The 23,195-nt window shown below is 28.4% G+C and overlaps 1 protein-coding gene across 1 annotated transcript in view; it reads left to right on the top strand.

Moving 5' to 3' along the window:
* Positions 1–23,195, top strand: part of LOC129960214 (A disintegrin and metalloproteinase with thrombospondin motifs 9-like) — a 344,112-nt gene that overhangs the window by 170,801 nt on the left and 150,116 nt on the right. The window contains exon 3 of the mRNA XM_056073454.1: positions 13,092–13,215. Within this exon, the coding sequence (XP_055929429.1) occupies positions 13,092–13,215 (124 nt within the window). The remainder of the gene's footprint in view (positions 1–13,091; positions 13,216–23,195) is intronic.

The following is a 23,195-nucleotide window of genomic DNA, read 5'->3' on the forward strand; positions in this document are numbered from 1 at the left end:
ATAGTAAATAGAATTGAGTGTGGATTTTGGATGTTTTCCCACTGATCGACTGAGTCCAGAAATTGATATAGATCTGTAACTTTGATATCAAGACCACATATCCAAATTTATATTTCCTGCTTGCTGTGTTCTTCAGTTATCACTTTCACACAGACACACAAAAAAAACCTTTAGACAAACAGTCAACATTAACCTGCAAATTGATACAGATTTAAACGCCAGATAATAAAACTACATGCCAGATATATTCATTTAGCTGAATTTTTTTTTTTTCATCCAGTTTCCTTGGATGAAAGTTTCCGATGGACAGACTTCCCATAAACGACGGATTTCATTCAAAATTCGATAGAAATTCACAGTTTCAGGAGAAAGTACTTAATATCTATTTAATAAACTATTAACTCCATGAAAAAATTTCATCGCTACGTTTTTGAGCTACTAAGTTCATAGAGAGAGTGCCGTATAGACAGATATGGTTTTTAATTTATTCCGTTTCATTTTTTTCCCAGATAGATCTATGGCTCAGATTCATCAAAATCTTGAAGCCAAAAATTTTGACTATTGCTGTGTATTCTCATTGTATATTTCAAATACAAAAAAGCTAAAATAAATAAGTAAACGGACGTTAGTGACTCTTTTTTAGTAACAAAAGATCCAAGATTAGATCATAGTGACATAATGCATTCATATCATATATTTATTCATTTATGTATTTTCAAGTTTATAATAAATTAAGATTTGAATTATGCTTTGTTTTTGAATTACTAAATTCATAGATTGAGTGTCGTATAGATAGACACGTTTTTTTTTTTAATTTTATTTCGTTTCATTTTTTTTCTCTGATATATCCAAGGCGTAGATATTCATCAAAATCTCGAGGTCGAAATTTTGAAGATTGCCTATATTCAAGTTTATAATAAATTAAGATTTGAATTATGCGCTGTTTTTGAATTACTAAGTTCATAGATTGAGTGTCGTATAGACATATATGTTTTTTTTTTATTTTTAAAAAATTTTATTTCGTTTGATTTTTTTCTCTCTCATATATCCAAGGCGTAGATATTCATCAAAATCTCGAGGCCGAAATTTTGAACATTGCCTATATTCAAGTTTATAATAAATTAAGATTTGAATTATGCGCTGTTTTTGAATTACTAAGTTCATAGATTGAGTGTCGTATAGACATATATGTTTTTTTTTATTTTTTAAAAATTTTTATTTCGTTTGATTTTTTTTCTCTGATATATCCTAGGCGTAGATATTCATCAAAACCTCGAAGCCGAAATTTTTGAACATTGCCTATATTCTTCGTGTATATTTCAGATGCAAAAAGCTAAAATAAATAAATAAACGACAGTGATTCTTTTTTGTAACAAAAGGTCAAAGATTAGGCTACATTGAAATATTGTATTCAAATAATACATTCAGTAATTAGTTCATTTTCAAGTAATTAGTAATTGAATTATGTGCTGTTGTTGAATTTTTTTTAAAGATTCGTCAAAGAGATAAGCCTTTTCATAAAAGCTTTAAAATCGTTTTATAGTAGAAATGCAGCTCGTAGAGTACAATAAAAAAACCTTAGAAACGTTTGAATTTTTTTTGTCTGAATATGAGATAAATAGGAGCAAAAGAAACGTACCTCGTTATGATGCATGAACTTTTCAGCTTATAGATGTTTGGATAATATATTATTCAAATATGTGTGTGGCAGAAACTCTTTCCTTACAATCTATTTTCGAATGATATATTACTTTCTAAAACTGTTCCACGCACTTCTTTACGGTGTCAAGGTTTCAAAAAGGTGCATTCCAATCGTAAATCATCAGCGTTTATTTTTTAAGGATTCAACGCATATTCTACAAAAGAAAGATGGACGCATTTAAATTTAACTGCATATGCATTTATTTTCTATGCATTTTATTGAGAATAATTGCAATATGACTTCATTTGTGTTTTCAACATGTCCTTAAGGGGTGATTTATTTTATTTTTAAATTCATGACTTTCTTTATAAAACTACACATCTCTACAAAGCAATGCGAGTGACGTTTGTTTCAGATGCAGTCTTCATTTCTTTTTAAAATTTTTAGTAAAATTACAAATAGGGATTGCCTTAACCCTTTAAAGGACCATTTTTTTCTAGTCATATTATGTAAAAATATTTTTAGGCTTGAAATTAGAATAAGAAAAGAGATTCATTTAGCTTATTAAATAAATTTAATTTGATTAATTAATTAATTTGTTTAATTAATAATTCAGTAACTAATCAAGACACATCATTTTGTGTGAGATAAAGAACTAAAGCTTCTAAGTTTCTGTCTTTCTAAAAAAATTTGTCAGAGCTTATGCCACCCTACATAAATTCATACAAAGATGGATAAATTTGGTGGGAAGCATACTTCCCACGGCCCTAGAAAGGGTTAAAATAACAAGTATCACATTTATCTACTTACAAATATTCTTAAATTCCGAATAAAAAACACGCAATTAATATATAGGACTAATATTCACTAAAAGTAAACTGAATTTTTAAAAAAAAATAGTGTAGCAACATAATCATACATCATTAACTGTAATGGACTCAAATTCATCTAAAACTGCTCTCTGAAGTTTAGTTATATTAACATCCCGTTTAAAGCAACACTAGGGCTATTTTGGGACGGTCCTCGTAATTTTGAATCGCGGTCACACCACACCAACGAGAGAATGTTTGGCCCTGACGGATTTATTTTGCAACAGGCCCCCTGACACGGCAGTTCTTCGGTGGAATAGGGTCTCGAACCTGAAACCCTACGGCTCACAAGCCGAGACCTTACCACTAGGCCACCACGGCCCAACTGCTCTCTGAAATAAGAGTGAGAACCGCAGTGGCCTGTTGCCGAGTTCTTGTGTTTGGATTCAAAAACGAATTTCACCAAAAAATAGCCGTGTAAGTACAAGCTAATACGTTGGAGCCAATCATTCTTCCGCAGTTACGGCTTAGAAGTTTGGACAAAAAAAGTTCCGTCTCAAGTGTTGTCCTCGTCATTTGAACCGCAGTTCAAAATTGTGAGACCTTTTCCAAAATAGTTCTGGCGTTGAATCAAAACGAGACGTAAAAATGATTAAATGAAACCGGAAAAAAGAAAGATATTTTCCGCATTATATTACACCTATGAATCTATAGAATCAGTCTTTCGCAGAATTAAATTTTGGTTCAGATATTTGTGGGAGAGTTTCATAAATCTCATGGCTGTTGTTAGTCGTATTACTATCGAAAATTATTTTTTGTATTTAAAGAAAAACGCCGGGATACACCACGAAATGAGGATGAGATGCTTCCGGTATGGTGATTGGATCTCGCCACCCTGGTGGGCACACAAATAGGTGGGGGATCTGGCTCCTCCCATCGATGACGGGACGTACTTCTTTCGGGGAGGGTTGTACCGTGGCCGGTGATGGCCCTTAGGACTCAACCACAGTTACCACCAGTGTTGCTGTTGCGATGGTACGGTCATTCAGTAAATTTTCCGTGTGCCTTCGTGGCGGGTCAGACGTCAGATGTATGACTTATATATTTAAAGAATGCTTATTTCCTTTGTTTTGTCCTTGCTGTATCCGTTTGAGAAAGAGTTTTCTGATTTATCTGTACTCAATTATAAATTCATACTAAAGTGTGTTTTCTTAGGATGTGTACCTTTTTTTATATAATTACGGAAATCCGTATTTCACAGAATTTTCTCTTTCGAGCACCAATTCAATATCGTTGGGATAAAGTATAAAGTATAGCTCTTAATGTTATGGAAATGGGAAAAATGCTACGAATTACTTATATTCAATCTATTTGCTGATATTTTCTATTGCATTTTTCGGTATCATAGAATGTTTTTGATGAGCAAATTCATTAGAACGTCAGATAAATCAGATCGATGATGTGTCTAAACTGATCATCGTCCCCATTATATGCCCTAGAATGTATGAATTGAAACTATTAACTTGTGAAGATATGCATTACATAAAGTTTCTTTTAATTTAGACTAAGGTAGAAACTTGAAATTTTCTCTCTTATTTAGAGAAAGAAAGAAAGAAAATCAAAAAGTTTTGTGCGAAATATTTTTATATCTCTTAAGTAGTCCAGAAAGTCTTTAACTATAATTTTGTTACAAAAGCTTTTTTACTAAAAACGAAACAGAAATGACGATATACTAATCAGATTGATTCTATTTATTGATAAAAATGTTGAAAAAAAGACTTAAACACCTCTGGTTGGTTAAGGAACATTTTCCGATATGACAATAAAATGTATTCAAACATTGCAGTCAGTCAAATTGACAAAAAAAAAAAAAAATTATTAGAAGAGTTAGGAAAGATATCAAGTCGTGCTTTCCCTTACTTTGCCGGTCTTTTTGAAAGTATTTTCTCTTTTGGTTTTATTTCTATAATTATTAGCTTTCGAATAATTTAACAGGATAATTTTATAGAATTCAATCATATGGATTGATTTTCTATAATTCATCTGTATACTCAATGTGGATATTCTGAATTAATCACTTTTTTTGAGTGTATAAGACGAGCTGTTATGGGTGATGCAGTTTCGTGAGATATGAAAGTTGATCTTTAGATGTTTAATACTGTTTAGACTGTTGTGCAAAAGAAACTCACATAGTCCAAACCCTCCTGTTTTACCTTACATCTTAAAACCTACCTATCATTCCAACTTTAATTTAGGCGTTCATGAAAATATTGTGTGATTGAATTCAAACCTAAATTTAAGTAAATCCAGGTCAGTGGAAGGCAGGATAATCATGTTCCGTCAATTAATTCCTAAATATCATATAATCATCATATTTCATAAATTTTCAAGGTTTCAAAAAGAATGGAATGATAATTATCGAATATTCAAAATAAACTATTGCAAAAAATGTAATTATCGACAGAAATACTGTAATTTTGAAGAATTTCGATTTTCAAGGTTGGAATGAAATGTTCAAAGCTGGCTTTTTCTTTCTGTTTTTTCTGCTGATCTTAATAAACTGTTCTTTCGGAAGATTTTTTTTTAAATGAAAAGTAAAATACCATTAGAATTGATTATTTTTTTATTTTTTGACCAAGAAAGAAGGGCATATTAAATTTTTTTTATTGCAGACAGGTAGTAATAACTGTATTTGCAAAGGGACGTAAAATTTTGTAATACTCCTAAGCACGTTTTATTTGCTTTCTCAAGAAATTGCGCATAGTTTTTAAGTTGTTTAAATTACAGCATTTCACATAAATTATTTCAATCACTAATAATTATAGAATTTAAAACAAAAAGATAACTGAAAACTGCATTTGCGAAGGCACATAGAATTCTGCATGCATCAGAATCATTTATTATCTGATTTTATAGGATATTGCGTTAAGAATTTTAATGATATTAAATTATTGCATTTCACATAATTCATCAGAATCATTGAATTAAAAAGCCTTTATTTTTGTTTTTAGCGAAATGCGAAAATCATTTTTTCCAAATTTCATTCGGAATGTTTGGAATAATGACTTCCAATAACTATAAAGCGGGTACTCAGGAAAAATGCTCAGTTTGTGTATTGAAAAAAGTTGAAAGAATTATTTGTTTGAACCTACTGAACAAAACAAGACGCAAGGAAATGGACTACTTTTTTTGATAACGCAAATTCGAAAATTTAATTAGCGAGATATTAATATTTTGTCTGCAGTCTTTTCAAAACTTCAACTTTGAAAAAAGATTACTTTAGCAAATAATTTTAAGACGAAAAGCCACTTAGTATTGCGTAATGTCATCATCTTTTTTCATATAGCAGATTGCATAGCTTTATTGATTTTGTTGAAAGCATTATGCAACTAACATAAGAGGATAAATAATAATTATTTCAGGAACTTCAGTAGCATTTCATCGCTGTTTAGGAAGCAAGCGGTACTCAAATATTCATCCCCATTTTCTAATAAACATTCTCATAGAAAATAAGACCTAGGTCTTTAGAAAGCACCAGGAAAAGAATTTCCGCGCCTTTTGAAGTATTTTTCATCGGCTTAAGGTCAAGTGGAAACCTGCCATGACCGATAATAATGTCCTGTATTATCTCCGATTTTTTCGCCGATGTACAGAAGCAGAAATCGCGAACGTTGATTGATGATCCTAATTTTTCCTGCAAACGGTATGCCGTTAGGATTGAGAGACGTCACGTAACATTTGAGTGTGCTTGGGGCAGTGTAGTGCTGAGAGGAGATGAATTTTCCCTGAAACACACACATATTATTATTATTATTATTATTATATATTAATTTTTAATGCCATATTTGTATATATTAATTTTTAATACCATATTTGTATATATTAATTTTTAATGCCATATTTGTATATATTAATTTTTTAATGCCATATTTGTATATATTATTTTTTAATGCCATATTTGTATATATTAATTTTTAATACCATATTTACCTAATAATATATACGTTACAATACTATTATTCTCATATTCTAAATTTTCTTAAAAATCTTTATTAATTAAATTAAAAAATTAAAAAAATAAAATTAAAAAATCTTTTAGAAAACCCCCATTAATTCAAATCCAATGCAGCTTTTTTTTTTCTTTTTCAAAATTTGTATACTAATTCCTCAATATGTTATGCAGTTCCTAAACTGCAGAATAAGTAGTATGTTCATTAAAAAAGTGTACAGTTATTTTAATTTGGCATATTACCAATAAAATGGAAAATTTCATGTTTTTTTATCAATCGAGCTTCATATTTTAAGATTGTATAGAAATTTGTCCTTTTTCTTATTTCAGGTACTAGATAAATTATTTCTTTTGTTATTTGTTGCATTTTGAAAAATCCTGATACAAACTTCTAAAGTAGATTACTTTTACTTTATATCTATATTTAGTAAAAAAAGGCATATTTCTTCTTTTTTTTCAAAACCCTTTTTGCTTTTAACTGATATATTTTTTTATTTTATAAGGGTTTTTCAGTCTACTTTATGCAAAAATTATGAATATCAGTATTTTATATGATATTTTTACAATTTTTATTGAGTCACATGGCTTAAGAACGATAGGATAATGCATCATAAAATATCAAACTATTTTAATTTTTCCAGCTGACATGATTAATAATATCTTAGCCTATATATTTCATTTTATTTTACACATATAAAACGCGAAATATACAGAAGTCAAAGAAAACACACAAAAGAAACAATGCAAAATAAACACACCAAAAATATTCACATTTTACTGGCAATATAAGCATCAAATAATACTCCAATCAATTATGAGTGCAAATGCTGAATACGATTAATGGTAAAAAACATTAAAATATAATAGGAAACATCAAGATTTTCATAATATTTATCAAAATGTCATAAAATTTGCATTAAGAAAAATTGGGAATGTAATTAAATTGAATAAAGGCATTTTGGCATAATCTTCTGCCTCTCAAAGCTCTTGCTAGCACAGTAAAATTAATAGATTATTTCAAACCAACCGATCATTGTTATTAATATTTTATAGAAGCATGCAGTGATTGTCTGCGGGATATCAAATATGAATAATGCGACTTTTACGCCAGTAAGTAGATGATATATCTAGAGGAAAAGATATTATTATACTTATAAAACCAGCAGGACAATATTTTTTTTGTGCTACATCAAGAATTCTACAATTATTTTTATAGTACTATAGCATTATAGTATTTATATTATTATTGTAGCGTATAGTATTATATAGTATTTTTTATTCATTTGTTTGATGCATAAGAAACCCATGTTTCTATTAAATACTATTTTGAAATGATACTATTGATATGCTTAGGAAAAGGAAGTAAGCAAATATCATGCTGTTATTAAATGAATGCCATTGCGCCACATTTGAATGTTCAAACAGAAAGAATTATATCTTATAGTATACTATTATAGTAGTTATATTATTATTATTATTATAGTGTATAGTATTATATAGTATTTATTTTTATGCGTTTGTTTGATTCATAAGAAACCTATATTTTTATTAAATACTAATTAGAAATAATGTTATTGATATGTTTAGGTAAAGGAAGTAAGCAAATATCATGCTCTTATTAATTGAATGCCATTACGCAACATTTGAATGTTCAAACAGAAAAAATTACTATCTTGTCGTAAACTTCTTGAACAATTTAAAAAACAAGGCCCAAACTGATTGAGTTCTTCGCAACTTGATGATTTTTTGTTAGAAATTAAAACATAATTTAATATAATTTAATAAATTTTCAACCAATTACGGGAATTGTGTGCGAATAATGAAGTGAATATTTGAACTTGGTAATTCTTAAATTTCTGACGTTGCTATTACTGAAATGCAATTGTCTGAGCAAAACACAGTAATATAATAAACTTGGAAGAATGTACCAGATACATTTTTGTAATTTGATATAATATATCGTTTATTCGATAAATTAATTACAAAATTGCACTTGAAAATGAGTCTAGGAGAATTTCTACCACTTTCTAATTTTTAGTTGACGTTTTACATTAAAAAATATTCGATTAACTATATTTCCTAAATTTCTTGATGTTAATTAATAATTAGTGATTATTTATCTTATTTTCCTTCTAAAATGTAAAGCTAAAGAATATTTTGCTCATATGGTAAAGTCACGTTTTTTTTCCTTCTTTTTTTCCCGAAATAGAATCACTAATTCAAAAGCATTAAGCAATTTAGCTTCATTTTATTGCCAGAATCGAGGCGTTGTAATGGTTATACATGTAGGTCTCACATAAATTTAATGCTGGAACTTCACATCCAAAACATAATGTTTGAATATTCTGTGGATATATATAAAGTCGATAATTAAAAGATATGAATGATAAAGAATGCCACCCAGAACAAAAACTAAGTAGCAAGAAGATAGAGAGAAAATAAAGTGTTTGAGATAAAAGCATGTCATCAGAATACAAAGTGACTACTAATTATTTCATTTACTCTGCCACATACCTTATGAGTATTGTTTACTATCTCGGTGAGTAATGATGGGCAATTTGAGTGGCATCTTCAGATAATTTCTCCCCGAGAAAGCTCATTATTTAAACAATAGGGCGGGGGAGCGGTCAAATGAAAATCTAAAGCTCTCATCAAGTTTATCATTAGACTCAGCTTCATAATCAATCATCTTTTGGTTGATATTAGTGACTGATTTATTGAGGTAATGAGTCTGAAACAAGCAGAAGATGCTTTAAGCTTCTTTTTAATATTCTTTAGAAGTCTTAGTAAACAAGGAAATGAGGCTTTTAGAGTGTTTCGTGTCAAAATCGAGCTTTATCTGCTTTTAATTTCGAATAAGTTAAATGCATAGTAGAAAGATACGGTTTAAAAAATACTAATGAATTTTCTTGTTAAACGCAGCAGTCGAACAGACTTATTTCTTCCAAAGAAATATTTTTGTAATTTTTTTTCAAATTATTAATCAAATTGCAATCTAAAATCTCATACAAAATAATATTAAATATTTTGTTACATTCATTTTTTGAAACTAAGAAACATCATTACAGTCCTATTTAATTTCTTATTGATGTATGTGTATTACAAAGTTGTAAAAATCAATAAATGCCTCATTTTACACTTCTAACAGTTTTTTATTTGGTGATATCACTGCATTTTGATTAATGATTGTTTTAAATTCATAAATATTAAAAGCGTATTGTCACGTATTAAATATTTTAAGCCTTTAAAGGGCCATTTTTTTCCAGTCATATTATGTTAAAATATTTTTAGACTTGAAATTAGAATAAGAAAAAGGATTCATTTAGCTTATTAGATAAATTTAATTTGATTAATTAATTAATTTGGTTAATTAATAATTAAATAACAAATCAAGACACATCATTTTGTCTGAGATAAAGAACTGAAGCATCTAAGTTTCTGACTTACTAAAAACATTTGTCAGAACTTATGCCAACCTACATAATTTTATACAAAGATTGATAAATTTGGTGGGAAGCATACTTCCCACGGTCCTAGAAAGGGTTAAATACTTATAATGATAACTCAGAAAACTCATTTGCTTAGGGTATTTTAATAAACATTTTGCTGTTAAAAATCAAGCTAAATTGATTTTTGAATAAATATTTCTTTAAAGTATTTGGTGAATTATCATTTATGTTGCATAATTAAAACTTGTAATGAAGTAATATTAAATCTTTTGTGACAATTTCATGCCAATGCACATCTATATAACCCTATTTATTTTCTATGTATGTACGCACATAGTGATGTAAAAAAAATCAATAAATCGCGCATTTCTAACAAATTTTAAATTAGTGGAACTGATGCATTTGATTGATGATTATTTTGAATTCGCAAGCACTGAAGAATATTTCTCATTTCAGAATCTTTTACTATTTACAGTTTATATTGCTTAATGAAAACTTGTAGTGAAGTAATATTAAATCTTTTGTGACATTTCATGTCTATACGCATCTATATAATCATATTTAATTTTGTATTGATGTATGCACATAGTGATGTAATAAAAATCTATAAATCGTGCTAGATTTCTCAGAAATTTTAAATTAGTGGAACTAATGCATTTGATTGATGATTATTTTGAATTTCGCTGAAGAATATTTATCATCTCAGATTCTTTTACTATTTACTACTTTTAATTTGTGTTGCATAATTAAAACTTGTAATGAATTAATATTAAATCTTTTGTGATATTTCCTGTCTGTACATAACTACACAATCCTATTTAATTTTCTATTTATGTATGCACATGATAGAGTAATAAAAAACGATAAATCGTGTTATGTTTCTGACAAATTTTAAATAAGTGGAACTAATATGTTTGATGATTATTCTTTTTAATTCGCAAGCACTGAATAATATTTTTCATTTCTGATTCTTTCACTACTTATTTTCTGAAAGCTTAAGAAAAAACTGATTCATTACATTTTCCCAAACAAATTACTGTCATAGATTTTTTTGGAATGAATGTATTGTGGATTTTTAGGCTTGTATCAATATTTATGGTCTGTGAAATCGTTGATGTCGCTTTCAACATGTCAAAACGAAATCTGTAATCTGAAACATGTTTTACGATATATTTTTAGGTCATCTTAGAAATGAAGTCGCTTAAGGTTACTTATGATGGTATCAATCTCATGCAGTTTGTTACCATTTAATATTATCTTATTAAATCTAAAAAAAACAGACAGTTCGAGTATTAAATATTAATATTATGCTGGTTCAAATACTACTTTTTTCTAATGCAAACACTCCTCTTGAATTGCTAAAAAGGTGTCATCGTCTTTAGATTGGGGTCTATGTTGCTTTGCGTGTGCATGGCTTCTTTTAAATCAATTAGTCTTGACATCCAGTCGCCAACATATCAAATCGTCACGGTCCAGTTAGTTGAGTGGACTTTTCATCGAGAGCCAGCATCATTTCACGCTCAATCTTTTCACTAGCTAATGATGCTCTGCTTTTTTTCATTTATTTAATGGTTGGTGACTGAAACCCGTTCTTAATTTTTGAAGAGCTCACTTATAAAAAAATGTTTGTTGATTATATTTTCTGTTTCATTTACTGGACGGAACTTTTCTACTCGGATTTTCTTTTTTTTTCAACAAAAGAAATTTTCGATCTGAGTCTGTTTAAGCATTTTGATTCGTGACGTAACTCAGATTTGTAATCAATGATTGATTATGGTAGTCATTTAGTCATTTATTTTGGAAGTATGATTATACGTAAATGATTTCGTTTTTTTTTTAAATTATTTTTTTATTGCTTAGAAAACGTTTTTTACTAAGCAATGCAGAGATTTTTATCGTAAGCAATATTTTATTAGTGAGTAATTTTCGAGCTGAGAAATTAAACGACTTTCAGTTCTCAAGCTTTATTTTTCAATAGTTGATAGAGATTTTTTCTTTCAAATATTTTTTACTACATATTCGCTTTATTAACGGCGATATGATCGGCTAGAAGAAGAATATAGACTTGAATCGATACGATGCTAAAAATAATTATATATTCATGATAGAATTAACTATAAAACGTGAATTTAATTTTCGAGATTCTTGGGGACATAATTTTATGCGAAATATTTTACATTCTTTTTTTAAATTTGAAACTTTAATAATTTTAAAATAAATTTTCATAACATATTTATCAGTGAATTGATTTGAAAGGAGAATTAAAACGATTCTCAGTTTAGAAACTTAATTTATTTTTCAAAAATTGATGGAATACTTTTCTTCCGAACTATTTTAACTGCGTATTCGTTTTATTAACGACGAAATAACCACCTTGAAGATGAAAATAATCTAAAATAGAAAAGTGGATAAAAATTGAAAAGTATTCTCGGAGAATTCAAATTATAGAATATGTTGTAGATTTTCACGATTTTTTGGGATAATATTTCATGTAAAATGGCTTGTTGTTTCTTAAAATTTGAAGTTTTAATGATTTTGAATATTTTTTGTAATATATCTTTTTTTATTTTCATAATATGTTTAATGATTTCCAGTTTAAAATGAATTTCAATTTGAGGTGAGTTTGTATCTGAGAAAAAACTGTTGTCACGTGACACTGACAATTGACATCAAAAATTGATTCATTGTTATTTGCACGTCAGGTTGATTCAGAATGGTTTTTTTTTAGAATGCTTTAGTTTTCCATTTTTAATGATGTAATTTTATTATTTTCTATAAAAATTTACCACTCGGTGCTGAAAGCTATACGAATAAAAAAGTTAATTGGCAGATGAATGTGATGATTTAATACTCAGAAAACCGATTTCTGTTATATTATTAGAAATCAGATCATCTTTTATATGACTCAAATAAAACGAACGAATATAAAAGAAATAAACAAATCAACGAACATTTGTTGAAATAATAAAATGTCATAAAATTAGAAATATTGCTATTTATTATTTTAACTAACGCAATAAAATTTGAATTTCTTCATCATTCGTTCTTTAAAATTTTTGGAAAATAAGAATGATTAGAATTAGTGAATTCTTATGTAAAATAAATTGGTGAATTGAAGAATGTTGCATTTTAATCCATCATTTATAAAATAATGAAAAAATGACGTTATTTTTCTTTTTCAGGTTGGATTTATTCATACTTGTCATGCTGATTATCAAATAGAACCCCATTATTCCTTAAAGCAACGTGATGCATACTTTTTGCATCAGATCACATCAAACCACCAGTCTTCTTGTCATCAATCTGGTAAGTACATGCTTGAATTTCTAGAAATGGACAACTTCAAGAACAAATTGTAGCATCGAAATTTTCAAATGTCTTTTAATGGAGGTTCATTAATTAAAATCGATGCCGAAAACACCTTGGGTTTTGTTTTATTAAAAATTGATAATAATATTTGCGATTTGTCCCTCCAGCATCCATTTATGCACCGTAAGAAATACATCCATTTTCATTGTTTGGTCATCTTTTTTTTTTTGAAGAGCATGTGCAATTTGTAATAGTATAAAATTGAAAATTATTATTTACAACTGTGAAATTATTATACTTGAAATGCTACTTTAAGAGAATAAATAAATTCCAGAAAAGTATGACTGCAAAGTCCATTTTAAAATCTTTTATTTAACTTTATTTCATATAACAAAATCAATAATATATTTTCAATGTACTGGAGCTGTGAAATCTAGTACACTCTTGGGTTTTCAATCATACTAATTATTTTGATTTATTGTGAATTATTACATATTGTTGTTTTAACTTGAGTTTATTGGTTAATTTAACTAAATTTTCAGCAGTTACCCGTGGCGCCATCTAATGGCAAATTTTCGAAAATGGATATATATTGAGTAACATTTAAAATAACGATTATAAATCATAGAATAAAAAAAAGACTTTCATTAAAATAATTTATTTAAATGCTTAATAAAAATGTGTTTTTAAAAATTGCTTTCATCAAATTTACGCTCAGTCGAAATAAATTTTCAATACAAAATTGTTAAATAAACCACTATACTTACTCTGTACAAAGGAAGAATACATATTCCATGTTAAGCAATTTTGTTTCTTATTCTAAAAAATTAGACTGGTTCATATATATTAAAAAATAGGGCGTTTATTATTCGAATATAGTCAACTAACATTCTTCTATTCATTTGTATTCATAAAAAATCAAGTGTGCTTTTCTTTTCAAAAGAAACATTTTAAATATAATTTGAAGTCAGTAGCATTACTTTCATTTATATGTTCATGTTGAAAGTAATGCTTCTTTAAAGTAACAATAGGAAATTTTGAAATTCTGTTGCATTAATCATTGAAATCGTGTCAAATCAAAAGCATATTTGTTTTCGAATAAAACAATCAAATGATACAAGCGAGTTCATTCTCTATAAAAATGATCAGTTGAAGAAAAAAAAGGAAAAACGAAACCTGAGAAATCCTTTCTTTCTAGCTTATTACAAGAAAAATAGCCTTTGTAGCTGAAACCCTATCCGATGTAGTGAAGAAGATAAATGCTGTTCAGCCAGGGAAAAAAATTGCTTAACGGCAATGCATTATCCTTGTGATACAAATTGTGAAACCGCATGTGGTAAAAAGAATTCCCACGATACCTTACACGTAATATTTCATGTCATGCAGACTGTGCTTTTGATATTAATAGAAATCAAATCTTAGAATGTAATACGAATATTGTAAATATATAAAATAACCATGAAAATGCGAATAATGAAGTGAATAAGTGCGAAAAATATTTGTTTCTGTTTTCATAAAAGTCAAAGTTAGTTTTCATTTTAACATGCATTTAGGTTATGACAGATATAAAACTATTCTTAGTTTTAAAAAAAAAGGGTATCGACTTAAAAAAATTTTCCCTTTAATATACAGGATGATTGATAGAATCCTTTCTAGACCTTTAAATCCAAAAAGCGTGTCGTATAGTCAGAAAAGTAGATGTGCCGATAGTAAAGTGATTTTGCTGAATTTATGGAGACTAGTTACAGCGACCCTAGCGGGGGAGTAAAATAGTTACAAATAATAAAGGAGATCGGCCAGAAAGTCCAATTAGAATAATGTACGCAACACCATAATAAAAATACAGGAAAGAGTTTCTTGGAGTTATCAGTAAAATTGGCGCAGATATTTGCGATTCAAATTATGAACTTCCATTGACTTGAAAAAGTATTCATCCTAAAAGATCTCAATAATTTTGGATTCTCCCTCTCCTAGAGTGCTCTTTGCAGATTTTTGTTTCGTTACTATTTTTATTAATTTTCTTAGTTGCTTGAATTTCATTTCGCATATGCTTCACTTGGAAAAACTATATGATAATACCGGAGAATACAGTTTTCAATTCTAGAACGAACCCTTTGTTTTTAAGTTATTTTTATAAATTCCCTATTTCGCCGCTAGGAATGCTGCAACTTGTATAAATAAATACAACATAGTCACTTTAATATAAATACACATTACTTCCCTGGGTAGACGATGCTATGTTTTGAATTTAAAGGGCTTAAAAGGACTTTATACTAGTCATCTTATATGTAATATTAGAAGTCAGTCTTAGGACCTAACCCATATTTTGATTATCATAAATGTAACGTTTGTCTAAAATATCGAAAGGGAAATTGAATTTAGATCCACAATTTTTCTGCTTCAATGCATTCAAATGTAATATAAAGCTGTCTTGGACCTTAATATGTTTCGAATTGTCTCGAATGCAAAATTATTTTGAAAACACGGAGAATAAATTTGAATATATTTCAAAATTTCCGATTTAGATATTTATCTGAATAGACGTCGGTTCTGAAACTTTATACGCATTTCGGTTGTCTCGGATAGAAAATTACTTCGGAAATGAATAAATCCTAAATATTTCTCCATTGATATATTAATAGAAGTCAATATAATATAATTTCAATTTAAAACGAATTTGAAATTTCAAGTAAATAGTGAATAGATGCGAAATTTTTGTTTAATATCTATAGATAATCTTTAGATAATTATAGATAATTCTTTTAATACCAACAGATGAAAATATAAAGTCATTAATCATAATGAAGTTCGATTATCCCCCTTGTAAAATTTTTTCAAAAAAACAAAGAAAGAAAATAGAGACAAATATTTTCTCTTAACCTTTTTCAAAATCATGAGAAGTATATTTTCACGAATTCCTCAATTTTTAAATGTCAATCTTAAATTATTTTACCGATGAAGGCTCCTATTGCTTAGTACCTTCAGAAACCCCAAAATACCAATAACTGCTTTGACAACACCATTTGATTTCAACATTTAAATTATTAGAGATAATGATGTGACAACACCCTAACCCTGTAAAGATGATTGGCATAATTTTACGCCGCATTTTTCTACGGAAAAAAAGACACTTAAAGGTTTCAATTTCCTATCTCAAACCATAACGAAATATCTTAATTTATTAATTAATTACTAATTAATTAGATTGATGAAAAATTAAATTATTTTTTATCTAACAAAGTGTGCGAGTTTTTTTCTTAATCCTTTCCATTCCTAGAGTTCGACAGCACCGATATCATCCATTTTCATCTAAATATAAATAACAATCATTGCGATTCTGTATATAAGTTCTACATTTCCTACTAAACAAATGGGCTGAATTCAGCGAAAGTTTACGTACTTATGATATAAGACAAGAGAAAAAATACTGTCAACTCTTCAAAGTACAAAAATTAATTAAATATTTAATTAATTAGAAATTAAATGAAATGCTTCCTTTTCTTTTATTTTGAATTACTCTATCGATATCTTTTAAAAATTTCTTATTTATTTTAATATATGACTTTTGGCAATGTATTGGCTCTGAAGTAATGATTTAGTAATGTTTAAAACATTCATAAGAATTGCTGTAATTCTAAGGAAAGAAAAGGAAAGTAGAAATAAAAGTAAAGTAAGGACGAAAGGAAGTAAGGAAAGGAAAGGAAAGGAAGGAAGAAAGGAAAGAAAAGGAAGGAAGAAAGGAAAGAAAAGGAAGGAAGAAAGGAAAGAAAAGGAAAAATTTTGCTAATTAATTAAATATTTTTTTATTATTTTATTACATATACAAAGAGCTGTTACCGGAGAACATCAGCAGCATTCTTTAAGAACATTTTAGCAATTTGTATCCTAAGCAATTATTGATTTGATTTATTTTCATGTTTTTATTAATGAAAAATTAACTGTATTAATTAATCTTTTAGAAAAGTTCTTTAAAATCTTTCTTGTACAACAAATAGTAATAAATTATGGAGAATATTAGCTATCGGTGTTTTAAAAAAATTCTCAGGTTTAATTGATATTTAAATTTTAATTAATAAGCTTTTCAGACGATAAATGGATTTTGAATAGTATAATATTTTATACAAAATATTTAACATGAAAGGATCTTTATTTCGAGCAACGCTGGGAATTTAAATTTTCTTTCAACATATCCCTATTTTTACTAATAAATAATAAATTTGGCTAGAAATGGTTAAATCAATTTCAATGCGGAAACTATTTTAAATACCATTTTTAGAAAAAAAAATTATTCATTAAAGGATTAATATGTAGGTTAATTAAAGTCAGCTTGGAGCAGAATACTAATTTCGGTTATTACAAACATAAAATGACGAAGACGCGCAGATGAAAGTGAATAAGGTTTTTTTTTTTTTCTCGATATTTTCTTTTTACCCAATTCTTTTATCGCTCGCAGTTGAACAAAGGCATACTTCATAGCGGGGTTCCGTGCCCAATAGCAACGAATTAGTCGAACTTGATCTTTTAATTAGACATAGAGAAATAATCCCTGGCATTACGGGAAGTCCTAAGTTTTGTTCTGAAATGAATTTCGTTTCTTTTTATATCTATTTTTGTAACCCGGAGATGTCATTAAAGAAAGGGACTCAGCTGTGATAATAGAACAGTTAGACAGCAGAGAAAGAGAGAGAGAAAAAAAAGAGCATAATGTATGGTTGTTTTGTTGACGGCTGTGCAGATGAGTTTCAAAAAGTGTAAATGTACAGATTAGAAGGAAATCCAAGTTTTCCTTGAATTTTATGATACATAATAGAATTAAGAGTTGTGAATGTTCCAATCGTATAATCTGGTCTTAGAAAATGTAGATTTCTAAAAAGAAATAACAAGATGTTAAGCTGGTTAATTATAAAAACCTTGAAATGCGTAAAATTATGCAGATTCTTTTCCTTCACTCACTAGTTGCTTTAATCAGCATTCATTAAAAATACTTGTTTAGCCTATTACTCAATTATCATTTTTTTATGAATGATTCGTTATCGTTTACATAGAAGTTGATCTAAGCAGATAATGAAAAAGACATAAAATGTGTTAGCTTACTTGAAGGGAAATTCCTTTCAATTAAAAGGGAAATGACATAATAAGAAGTGATGAAAATTGATTTAAAAAGATATTTAAATTGATTGGAGTGTTTTTGTATCACGTATTTGCATCTTTTTTTATTAGTGAACATTTTAATATCTTTTAAATGAAATTAATTATGTTTTAAAGTATCTAATGTTTAAACTTATCAAGTGGTTTGATGAATTCTAGATGAATGCAAAAAAATTGTTAGGAATTTTGGACACATTATAAAAATAATAAGTTTTCAGCAATACAAAAAGAAAATGTAAAAATCAAACATATATCGAAATTGTTATGTCAAAATGTCGTATGTCAAATGTACCAAAGCATTTTATTAATTGAAAACACTTGTATAGGTTACCTACATCCGTTCTAAAATTATTATTCGATATGTGATTGTCGTATGCTGTCTCAAAAATATTATTTGTTGCTAGCGATCCAACCGTTAGATCAACATATCGTATGTTTTGCTGCTTGTGCTTTTTGATGTACGACATTTTGACATACCAGTGACGAACGACGTGTAATCAAAATTCTTTAAAAAACATTCTCTCTTTTTATCTTACTTTTATTCATAAATCAAAAAAAGAAAAATATCCCTTACAAGATGGTAATTGATTGCAAAGACCTCGAAAGAAGCATCGGGGTATATACAATATTAAATATAATGGAACATATGGCATAGTCGTTCGAATAAACAACATCATGAGTATCAAAGTATTAGGAAAGAAGAAAATTAGATCAAATATGATGGAAAAATTCTTAATGTACCAAAAAAAAATTCTAATATCTCACTCACAGCAAATGAAATCATTTTTTTTCCATGATTACATCCGCCGTAACATTTTGGATTTACTTAAAGCTTCTCAGTACTTAACAGCAATGCTTGCTGTTTTCATGGGTTTTTTTTTTCGTGTACCGCCTACAGCTTTTAATATTCTTTGTAGCGGAGCAAATTTTGAGCCATTATTACTTTCTAGACATTGCAATTTTGTTATCATCATGGGTGTTTTATTATTTTTCGTTATCATAATGAAGCAATCCGAGACAAAACTTTCATGTTCTGAAAGTCCTTTCCCAACTTTATTGTGATAATGAAATTGGCGTAATTTGATAAACAGCTGTGAAGTTCGATAATTTTTAAAATACAGCCACATCATTTTACCGTCTCATTTGCATAATCACCTGTTACATCTTTTACAAATGTGCCATGATTGCCAATGCTTTTTTGAATGTGTCCTTTCACTGTTTGCATCATGTTTTGTTTCCTTTCGTTTAGAAGGACACATTACACAATTCCAACAAATGATTTTTATTGCTCTGTTAAATTCAGTTCTAATGGGAACTGGAGTGAATCATTAAGTCAGGAGAAATTCATTTATTGTAATTTTCTAAGGAAGACCGGTTTGGAGTCAGGGTGATCTGCCTTTTTCATTATTTCGTTAAAACTTTAGCAAAAAGTGAGACAACTAACTCCTAATGAGCATTTGAAATTTAATAACTTCATATATATGTATGTCATTATTACTTACTTGTATATGAAAAAAGTTTTTAAAAAATACGACCTTGAGTTTTTAATATATCTCCACATTTTAGACCTTCACAAGTTTGAAAAATACAATTTTTGGAATCACGCGTTTCTTTTTTTATAATTGTGAGTTTGATTTTTCAAATATCCATTGAGCTAGACGAATGAAATCTGGAATGTGGTCTTCACACAGAATTGTAGATTTCTGTCGCATTTTGAACAAAATTTGCCAAAGAAAGTTTGTTTGTTTGCCTGTCCTTGTGTGTATAAACACTCTAAATTATAAACGCCCCAAGCCAGATGGCTGAAATTAGGAATTTATTATTTATTGTTAGAAGTATAGATGTGTATACTTAATGCAAAGACGGGCAAAGTGTAGAGAAAACACATCAAAAGAAATATCCGTCAGAAATTCAACCATAGAGTAGACAAAATCCATCAAAAGAAATATCCATCAGAAATCCAACCATAGTGTAGACAAAATCCATTAAAGGGTTGATTGTCTGCTCATGTACATGTGAATATTCTCCCACAAAATCAACGGAAGCTAGATGTATGAATTTTCATACATGGTTTCCGCATAAAAATCCATGTTCAGTGTAAACAAATTTATCAAACGAAAGGGGACCAGTTCTAAAATACATCACTGATTATCTACAGTATATGACGAAGTTTAACACAAAACTCTCCTGACTATGTAAATATGCTTAAAACCGGGGGGGGGGTACACACTCCGGTTTAATTGAACGTTTAAATACAGAATTAAATTAATTACGTTTAGTATAAACTTGCTTAAAATTTCGAGAAGAAGCTGTTAACTTTTTTTATCTGCGTTTGTATTATGTAGAAAATTAGAACAAAGCAAATAACAGCAAAATAAAAAAGAATGTTACAAGTTTTCTTTACCTAGGTTGTTCTCATTTTTTTAAATTTTCTCAATAGACTGTTCCCTTGTTGCAATCTGAAATTCAATCGGCTTGATGTGTGAATATCTGAAAGTAATGCTTTTTGGCAGAAGGGTCCTTTGTTCTTTCCTTGGCAGACACCCACTTAGATGACAGTCCCGAAATAATGGCTCTGCAATTGACTCATTACCTTCGAAAGTACTGTGGGTGTCAGACAATAACAGTATCATCTTTCTAATTTTCTCATTTATAAACCTTCTAACTTACGCGACACATGGCCTTCTACTTATAAAATTAATGGTAGCAGCAATTGACTCGATATAAGAAAACCTCCGTGATTTATGAAAAATCCTCATTAAAATTAAAATATTAAGAACGAAAATAAGATCTATAAACTTATAAGTCATAGTTAAAAGTGTTTAGTTAAGTCTATCATGCATGTAATTCGAGGCCACGCATATTTTTTCCAACAATATATCAACGGAAAATGATACTCTCAAAAGCGCTTTTAATAATAGCCATTTTTGGATTATTTTGCTACCCAGAAAGAAAGGTTTTCATTAAAAAATGGTTTAAATACAGTAAAACGCATTAGCGATGTGCCTTTATTGCATTAACAGCAAAGAACATCTGGAAAGCTTTTTATATTGCCGCTTATGCGAACGATTTTTTATATTTTAAAAAACGTCTGCCGGAAAGAGTAAGGTCATTTAGAGAAAGAAAATAGTTTTATCCGTTTATTTACTTCTTTTTTTTTATATGGCTGTACAGCTCATGCAGAAATTTTCTCTTCTGTTTCGGTGTAAGTAGTTGTTCGACTATTAGTATCTTTTTTTTTAAATCTTTTTTTTCATAAATGTTTGGAGATGTTTCTTAATAGCTGTTTTATCCTTATCGCTTTTCCGGTCTCAAAATGTTAACAAATTCATGGTGATCGATCGTGGCTTATCATTTTGTGCGTTTTTTCTGCTATTAAATACAGAAAACGCCTTGTAGTTGTAATAATGTAAATGAATTTACAGATAATGATAAATTAGAACCCTCTGATATTTTCCCCAGTTTATTTATTACGTTTTTTTAAAAAATTATTTTGTTTATTTCTGCATTCTAATATCTATCTGATTATATTCTTGTATTATATTTTCTCATTTGGATCAAGTTTCATAGATGTCGTCATTGAATCCGACATATTATTAATTTGTCTCAAAAATGTTTAGTTATTTAACAAATTGAGAGCAAAAAATGCAATCAAATCTTGTAGCATGAAATATTATGAAGTGCGTTTTAAAGATATTTGAAGATATATCATATGCAATATGAGTCCTTAGATCAAAGTAATTTAAATAACAATTAAAAGTCTAATAAATTGCAGTTTTCTTTAATAAGGAAGATAAGGAATAAACGAAACCTTTTTCTATTTTAATTGGGTTCCATATCTAATCATTAATCATTTATTAAAATCATTTTTAGGAAAATAAAGTAAGAACAACGGGATGTACAACAAAACAACACATTCAGTACTGTTGCAACTTATTAAAACTGAACGTATCAAAATGAAGTCTTTATTGCCTGCTGTAATCTTGGTAACCATCGAAAGCTTGAAAACGCAGCATTAATTGAAAAAAAATCAATTAATTTGAAATAATCCTCAAGAGTATAAAATATGTTTTTAAAAAGTTTTTCAGTTAAATTATTAAAAAAAAAATCCTTTTTTCGAATAATTCATATGAATGATTGAAACTGAAAAATTGAAATGGAATATCTATAAAACTGAAATGGAGATTATATTTCTGAATTTTAACACAATTTTTAGTTTTATCTTTAAATATTGACATATATATATATGCTAAGAAGGCATTTTAAATTTGGGTTAAATGAAAGTTGTCTAAGATATTTAAAATCATTATGAGAGATTTTTTCGAAGTATATCTAATGAATGAATTGTGATTCCCATACGCTCGCACATCAAATTCGTTAATTAATTAATTAATTCGTTTTGGATATAAACTGATAATAGTTCTGTCATTGATCGTCGTTGTTTCATGAAAAAAAAAATTCAAAAAAAAAAATGTCCGTATATTAACCTTATTGAAACCTCCATTATTTCATTAAAATGTGACAAGTTTTATCACTCTGACTAGAATTTCTGGCATAAGATATATTTATTATTTGAGTTTTTTCCAAGCTATACGAATAATTTCATATGACCTAAGAAATATATTTCTTCAATCTACTGAAATATTCTTTTTTGGGGATCAGAAAAGCAAAAAAATCTCATTAAAATGAAATGTAGATGAAATTAGAAACTCATATACGGTGAGAAAATGGTTCTGTAAGAATTCCGTCATCCCCTCATAAATTACATCTAGCACCGTTTTCCGTCCTATCCAAAGTACCCTCCCTACATTATACAGCTGCAAGGCATT

This window comes from Argiope bruennichi, chromosome X2 (genome assembly GCF_947563725.1).
Source record: "Argiope bruennichi chromosome X2, qqArgBrue1.1, whole genome shotgun sequence".
Classification (NCBI taxonomy): domain Eukaryota; kingdom Metazoa; phylum Arthropoda; class Arachnida; order Araneae; family Araneidae; genus Argiope; species Argiope bruennichi.